This window comes from Podarcis liolepis (assembly GCF_965112155.1).
Source record: "Podarcis liolepis genome assembly, chromosome: 14".
In the NCBI taxonomy this organism is placed as follows: domain Eukaryota; kingdom Metazoa; phylum Chordata; class Lepidosauria; order Squamata; family Lacertidae; genus Podarcis; species Podarcis liolepis.
Genome location: NC_139569.1, coordinates 730,508 through 739,071, shown reverse-complemented (window position 1 = coordinate 739,071; position 8,564 = coordinate 730,508). Strand labels below are relative to the sequence as shown.

At 44.7% G+C, this 8,564-nt stretch overlaps 1 protein-coding gene across 1 annotated transcript; it reads right to left on the bottom strand.

Annotated features, from left to right (window-relative positions):
* Positions 1 to 1,036: 1,036 nt before the first annotated feature.
* Positions 1,037 to 7,731, bottom strand: LOC310693805 (vomeronasal type-2 receptor 26-like; the record flags this gene model as incomplete). The annotated part of the gene is made up of 4 exons (XM_083476183.1): positions 1,037 to 1,935; positions 3,110 to 3,236; positions 4,204 to 4,431; positions 7,570 to 7,731. The coding sequence occupies 4 exons, from the start codon at positions 7,729 to 7,731 to the stop codon at positions 1,037 to 1,039; spliced, it is 1,416 nt and encodes a 471-aa protein (XP_083332309.1).
* Between the last annotated feature and the right edge of the window lie 833 nt (positions 7,732 to 8,564).

The window sequence follows — 8,564 nt, the reverse complement described above, 5'->3', positions numbered from 1 at the left end:
ATGTGGTAGCCAGACTGGTGACTGGGACCATATAACAATGGTCCTGAAAGATCAAGCGCAATTCAAAGTGTTGGTGCTGACCTTTAAAGCCCCAAATGGCCTCAGCCCTGGACACCTGAAGGAGTGTCTCCTTCATTCAGCCTGGACACTGAGGTCCAGCTCTGTGAGCCTTCTGGCGGTTCCCTCACTGCAAGAAATGACATTAGGGAACCTGGCATGGGGCCTTATGCGTAGTGGTGCCCTCCCATCAGAGGTCAAAGAGAGAAGCATTTATATGACCTCCCATAAACATCTGAAGGCAACTCTGGATCAGGAAGCTTTTCATGTTTGATGTATTGTGTATTCTCTTATATTCTGTTGGAAGCCACCCAGAGTGGCTTGGGTAACCAGCCAGATGGGCTGGGTACAAGTAATAAATTACTGTTATCATTATCGGTAAAGGACTACAAACCAGAATTTGCAAAGGGTCCTGATGAGCCAAGATCCTTGTGATCCCCTCTTTGGCATACTTTCAGAACCAAGCCCAAGTTTGTTCACATGAAGTATGTGGAAATGCTCTGAATTAAAAAGGCAAATTACAAGGAGAAAACTATAAACAGTAATGAGAAGAAGACAGGAGTCTTTTTCACAGATGACTTATAAAACCAGGAAATTTGGGAGCAGGTTTCAGCACAGTATGAAGTATTTAAACCAGCAAAGGCTATTTCTCTCCCAATCCAGTAAAGGAGAAGCAGCCTTCTACTTGTGAATTTCATGGGATACAATGGCACATTCAGATAGGCATCGATATGCACAATTTAGTCCTCATTGCTGGTTTCAAATGAAAGTCTGAGATATCAGCCTTGCCCTCATCTGATATGGATGCCTGTCCCTCATGGGACCAAATTTTGCCCATGTCTGCAATTGGCTCAGAATCTGTCTTAGATTCTGTGAGCAAATGTCTTAACTCTAGAATGTGCTTTTGAGAAATATTATTTTTGTGAACTATGTATTAATGAAGAATACAGAGACAATGCGACTTAAACAACAACAACAACTATGATCTCCTTATTAAATGTTCTTTGCTGTTCAGCTCAGGCCTCAGAATAATGATATAGCATTTGGGGAAGAAAATAGAACCCAGTAACCCAGCACTGGAGGACAAGATGGAGAAGATCTCCACAGCTACCATGTATTTTCCTTTCGAGCTCACGTATGCTGGAACAAAGGACAGCCACACACTGCAAAACACCAACATGCTGAAGGTGATGAATTTGGCTTCATTGAAACTGTCAGGTAACTTCCTGGCAAAGAAAGCCACGGTGAAACTGGCAATGCCCAGGAAGCCCATGTATCCCAGGACAGAGTAGAACATGGAAGCGGAGCCCTCATTGCATTCCATGATGATCTCCCCATTCACAGAGTGCATGTCTGCATCGGGGAATGGAGGAAAATGAGCCAGCCAAACCATGCAAATGGCCACTTCAATCAATGAGCCAGAAAGAACAATACCATAACCCAGTCTTTTCCCCACCCATTTTCTCATCCTGGATCCTGGTTTGGTTGCTATGAATGCTAGAACTACAGTGATGGTTTTTGCCAAAACAGTGGAAACTGAAAAGGAGAAAACAATGCCAAAAGCCATTTGTCGGAGAAGACAGGTTGCCTTTCCAGGCTGCCCAATGAAGAGCAAAGAGCAGAGGAAGCAAAGAAGGAGGGAGATGAGGAGAACGTAGGTGAGGGTCCGATTGTTGGCTTTGACCATGGGAGTGTCTTGGTGCTTCCTAAAGACTGCAAGTATTAAAATTGTGATCACAGAGAACAAAACGGCCAACATGGTGAGAAAGATTCCTAAAGGTTCTTTGTAAGAGAGGTAGATTAGAATCCGGGGAATACATTGGTTTTTATCCTGGTTGGGATATTGGTCTTCTGGACATATGAAACAAACATCCATGTCTGAAAAAAGAATGGCACATAGAAATGTTTCAGCTGATTCAGGTAGTAACTGAATTTGAGCAGATTAGAAGCACCTATAAGCCAGGAAATATTTGATTCAGAACTGACAACTCTCATTTATTTTCTATGTGTGTTTTGGCAAAATTTTCACCCAGCTTTAGGATTCTCCCTCCCTCCCAAAAGAGTGCTGTGGGAAGACAGTATTTCACCACATAATGGTCACATTTTTCATGCTGATTTTTCTTTACAAAAAAGGGGGTGCAACAATTGCAGAACCTGAAGCACGACCATTATGTGAGGAAACATTTTTTATTCATGAACAGACTTCTGTTTATGTTGCTCATGGCAGCTTCACCCCACCCCACCCCCGCCCACCCCCCTTGTGTCTTTGGCTGGCACAGAGAAAGCGCGCTGAGGATGTCCTGCCACTATTATGCAGTTAATGCTCTGGAACTGATTTTAGGGACCAAAGAAAGGGGGTGTGACTATTATGCAGTGGTGACCATTATGTGGTGAAATACGGTAATAATATTAAAAGGAGAAAGAGCACCATGTGTTTGTCCATTACAATTGCCTGCTATGCAAAATTAGAAAATTCAGCCTTTAGAGTTTTAAATTCATGCTAACCAGTCTCTTCAGTGGAAAGTTTTTGTCCATCAGCCCCCTATTTCTGCCCCTCCACCAGCTTTGACTTTTCCTCCTCTCCACTTATTCCTGTCTTCTCTCCTTTCAGACTCCACCCACCTGCCTGAACTTAGGCTACTGGCCACTTGTATTAAAGTTCTAGAATAATATCCGTGCTGCAATGAAAAACCAAAAGCTTTTCTATAAATGATAGGTATTATTATTTTGTATGTTATGAAAATACTAGATGGGGACTAGAAACATAGGAACCTGTGCTATACCGTGTCAGATCCTTAGCATTGCTTACTGTATCTAAAGTAGAAGATTACATTTGTTCCTACTGAAATTCATTTTGTTACTTTTTGCCCAGTTTTGCAGTCTCTCTCTCTTTAAACCCTTTAGCAACTAGTTACTCTTCAGAAAATGTCTACACAATGATGTCAGCCTCCAGATGGTGCAAAAGCTCTCACCTGCTCATTCTGCCAATCAGAAAACTCCCAAAGACGGGTGCTTAGACCAGAGCTAGTTGTTGACTGACTGTGGCTCCTACCTTTCTGGTTAGAGATCATCCCTTCTGGACATGGAGCACAATTATAGCAGCAAAATTTCTCTCCCTCCTTCTTTTTCCTGCTGTAACCAGGATAGCAGTTGTCATTGCACACAGAAAGAGGCACAACCTGTCCAGAAATGTGACCAGTAAGATATGCATACAGTGGTACCCTGCAAGACGAACGCCTCGGAAGACGAAAAACTCGCTAGACGAAGGAGTTTTTCGTTTTCTTAGCCGATTCGCAAGATGCATTTCCCTATGGGCATGCTTCGCAAAACGAAGCTTGCCCCGCAAGCTCCAGGGACCTCTTTTGAGGGACCTCCCGGACCTCTTTTGAAGCAAGGGGCGGCGGGGAGAAGATCACTTCTCCCCATTGCCAGCCCCGCAATCTGTCCCCGGACCCCTTTTGAACCAAGGGGCGGCAACAGGGAGAAGTGATCTTCTCCCCTCCGCCCCTTTCTTCAAAAGAGGGGACAGAGGGGAAGGCGCGTGCACGCTGCCCCTTCCCTTGTGCGCGCCTTCCCCTCTGTCCCCAGAGATTGCGGGGCAGGCCACGGGGAGAAGCAATCTTCTCCCCGCCACCCCTTGCTTTAAACAGGTCCGGGGACAGAGGGGAAGGCGCACGGCGCTTCCCCTCTGTCCCCGGACGGTCTCAATAGGAACGCATTGATTGATTTTCAATGCACTCCTATGGGAAAACGTGCTTCGCAAGACGAAAAACTCGCAAGAAGAAAAAACTTGCGGAACGAATTAATTTCGTCTTGCGAGGCACCACTGTAATTTCCCTCACTCACGCCCTGAGCTTGGAAACATTTTCTTAGGGGACAAAGTGGGTTCAGGAAGGAGTCCCTGACTTGGTTTCCCAAATCAGTTCATGGAATAATTGGCACATTGTGGCATTTAATCCAGCTTATTTCAGAAGTGATCTCTTAAGAGTTAAAAAAGATGGCATTTTTCAAGAATGAATGTATGAAATCAAATGTCTGCAAATGTAATGCTACCCAGGAGAATTGAACAGGCAGAACTCTGCACTGGCAAAATAGGAACTATTTCCATTCATTTTATTCATTCCTGCAGTTGAAGTTTTGTCTCACCTGGTTGAAGCTTCTATGCCACACAAGTTGGTCATCATTAATAGTTAACTCTTTGCCTGCCGGAGCCTGAGGATCCAGTCTTCCAACTTTGACTCTGTCAAATGATCCATTAGGGAGAGTAACCCAATTGGTAACATCAAAATCTACAATTAGTTCTTGATTTGTATCAAAATATACACTCTCTCCAACACTGTTGTTGAACATGGTGTTCTTTAGAAAGCCATGGAGCTTTGGTGAAAGAGACAATGAAACACGGTGAGAATGTGAGTTACTGAGTTCTATGCTTCTCTAAAGATGGAGCGGACTTGTGTCAGATGGTATCAGATGAAGCTATTCTCCCCAGTACTTGGTATTCCCCCGCAGTCTGTAATATTGTCTCTTTCCCCCTCAATATTTAATTTAAAGCTCTTCTCATCAAGTTCATGAGACTCTTAGCAAACACATTCTGGCCAACTGCTGTGAGGTGCAATCAATCTCTTGCCAGATGTCCTTCCTCAAGGAAGTGGAGGCCAGGTCCAAGAAGCCAAATCTTTCCTGATAACACCACCTGTCCAGCCAGTGGTTTATTTCCAGTATTTCCCCCTCTTTTCCTGGGCCACAACCTTCAACAGGAAGGAATGATGAAAAAACCTCCTGTGCCTCTAAGCCCTTCAACTTCTTACCCTGAGTCTCCTAGTTCCTTGCTATATATTGAAGGCTGTCTCTGGCAGTACTGCTTGTACCATAGGGGCCAACTCCTAGGGGCCGAGGTCCCTTCAGTCCCCACAATAAAATATTTGAGGGGGTCAGACCTCTCAAAGTTGATGGGCATTGCTAGTCAAATGGTGTGCATGTGCCACTTCTTGTGATCAGTTATGTGGGGCTGGGCTTACCTGCCCCCCTAATAGTGTATTCAAGTTGCACCCCTGGTTTTTACCCCCGTGAATCAGAAGGAAGGGGAGTGCGATCTGTCTTTGTAAGGTGTGGCAACTTCTCTGTCACGTCATGCATCTTTGCACCTAAGAGACAGCGCACTTTGTGGGACTTCCTGTTATCTCTCTATACTGCTGCTTTTGTCCCCGTCAGTAGGGGGTCCCATGTCTCTTTCTCCTCTGTACACCATAGGAGCCAACTCTAATGCAAGAGGCAGGACACCCTACAAGTGGGGAACCTTCTGCTTCCCCTTCATTGGAGAACCCGGCTTTTCCTGAGTAGAGCTATTGGCAACCTCCCATGGCTGCTGGGATGCTACCTTTCTCACACTGACATGACCTCACATTCTTCCAGGGATTCATCTCCTGCACTGGGTGATCTTTCTCCCCCCGAGAGGCACCCCCTGTGTCACTGTCCCAGGACAGTCCACTCTGTTTTATCAATGAATTCCTCATTTTGCCTGATGACTTGAAGTGTGGATATGTGAGCCTCAAGCTATCGTACCTTCCCTTACAGGAAGGAAAGCAGCCTGCACTTGCTTCAGGTGTAGTTTTGCACATTTTCAGGCAGGAAGGCAAACATGGCATAGGGACTGCAGGTCATTGCAACCTCCATGTCTCTTGGTTCTAAGCACATGGTGAGACAAGCCTCCCCTCAAACTCTCTTGCTAAATGCCCTCACAAATGCCCCTGGTTAAAAATTCACGAACTCCCAGAGTCTGCAAGCAGCTAAGGAGAACTGCTGCCGGCAGAGAACTCCTTGCCCAGCCCACTTCTTCATGCAGCCCGTCTTCCTCTCAGATCATGTGCTTTAGCAGAGCATGCAGCCAAGCACACCAAGAGCCACAAACCAGTTCACAATAGAGCCTCCAAACAGCTCAGACAAGAAACCAGCCTGAATCCTAAAGAAACAGTCTCACCCTCCTCTTTACAAGCTCCTGGTCAAGTTTATATGGCAGTAAGTCTCATTCCATGAACTTCTGATGAGACGCACATAGGACTCCCCTCAAAAAGCAAAAGAAAACACTGGGATGGGTGCCCTTAAATCTTTGCATCTACTTTAAAATTAAGTATATTTGGGTTTGGGTTGTTGTTGTTTGATAAGGTGTTATTATTTTTACCTTAGATGTTTAGCTCACTGTTCCCTTATAGGAGGATTATTTGACTGTATTGCATCCTTCCTAACCTGCTGAAGGAACGATCTGCTGACTCTGTACATGTGGATTATTTTCTCAACTGTTGCCTAATATAATGGTGGCCCCCAGTCAGGGCCTAAGGAGGAATCCATCTTTTTAATGGGCACATAGATTCAGAATACCACAGGTACCTGGGAACTGGGGGGAATCGGTTGTTGTTCATTCCAATTATCTTCTACAAATATAGTCATTTCTCCACCCACACTCCAACCACCAAAAGGAAACACCCAGATTCCATTTGGGTAAAACACATGAGAAATTGCATTCAGAAGTTGCTAGATCTCAGCAAAGAGGTGGAATTACCTGCCATGGCTGTATATTGTGAAATGCCACCCTCTCTCCTTTTACTAATATATCATATTTGGATGTGAACATATACGTGGCATGCAAAGCATGCGCCACAGCATAAGCAGCATTGTAGATATTGTAGCTGTGGCCGGTCATACGCATTTCAAAGAAAGTATGAAGAAGGCTCTCCAACTTCTCTTGGCCTGTGCAGGTCTCCATGCTTTCCACATTCCCAGTGGAACCTCTTAATGAGCAGCTGAATGCCTGCTCCCAGAAATTCTGAATGAAACCATCTCCTTTTGCCCAAAAAGGTTTTATGCTCCCAACAAATGTTTGGAATCCAGGGGGCTCCTTTGAATGAACTGTGAAGGATAGGGCACCATGAAAGCTTTCTATATCCCAAAGTCTTTGAATTGATATTGAAGGGAAATCCCATTGGGATGTAACAATCCAGACTTTACCCACAGGTGGCAATCCATGCATTGTTGCAAAAAACAGTAACATTCTTAAAACTTGGAGGGAGGGATTTTCTCCATATACAACACATGCATTGGTTTTTCCATCCATTAAAACTTGATATTTATCCAGCTGTTTTAAAACCATGTCTATCAACTCTTCCATATAAGTCCTCTTTGCTGTTCTAAATGTGAAGGCACAACAGATGCCGTTTTGGGATAACATTGACTCCATTGTTTGCAAAAACTGATCCCCATTGTCATCATCCACAGCAACAAGCCCAATCCATGTCCATACGAAATGGCGAAGTAATCGGACAACCCCCTTGTACTGATGGGCTTCATGTGGAACCATCTTGTACAAGGAAGAGAACAGGACTTTGTCATCCTGCACTGGGGAAATTGACCCATAGGTAAGCTGAAAAGAAATATATAACAATTCATCACATGGAATATAGAGCATTACAATATCAGCCATCCTTCTAAAATGTCCATATCTCAATGCTTGGGTCTCACCTGTGGCATCTTGTAGATGGCGGAAATGGTGGCCACATTGGCAGAAGTTTCAGAAGCCAGCGCCCCAATGAGAGCAATGAGGTTGCTCTGGGCATCACACTGGAAGTTGGGAACAAGCCTATACTGTCTGGTAAGCAGGTTCAAGGTGGCCTTATAAGTCATTCTTGCTACATAGTAGCTGTTGAGAATGTGGAATCCCAAGGATATATTTGGAAGGATTTGGGGGTTCTCATTAATCTCTTTGATGGCAAAAACCAAGGCCAGAATATGCTGGTAGTTCTTTGGCACGGAACTGCAATGGGAATGGTTGACTATTAACCAAAGAAAATAGTGCCGGCATTTATTTCTCAGGTAATTGTAAAGAGAGTTACTGGCTATTTAATCAAACAAGCAAAAAAGGATTTCTCCTTTCATGGCCTACATGGATGATTATGGCAGAACTTAAAAAAAAACAGAATAATAAATGGGTGTATGTGCTCCTTTTGGAGCTTACGAGGGCACTAGCAGGAGCAAATGTGTTGGCTCCACTTCCCTCCATGCCCTCAACTGCACCTTGAGTTAGAACCGTCTGTATTCATGAATGCTTTCCCTGTTAGCAACCCCCTTCACTGGAGAACCCTGCGTTTCCTGAGCAGAGCTATGAGCAAGCTCCCATGACTGCTGGAATTCCACCTTCCTCTGCTGTTGCTCTGCTGAATGATCTGAACTTGTCGTAATACTGAAAGGGAAAGAGTCTTCCTTACACTGGTTTGCCAATCAATGTCTGGGTCGGCCGTTCCATGAAAGAGGGACTGCGGTGAAAGACAAACACCTGGGAAGCAATCTCTCCGATTACAAAGTCTCCTGGCTGATAAAATTGATGAGGTATAGGAAGAAGATCGTCAGATATACTGCAATTAATGGAATGGGTTTGGCATACGGAGTAAGGCAGCAGCACAAGGGAGAGGAGGACTGGCAGCATGATCCTGTGGACCTCACCCTGTTCTTTCCACAGC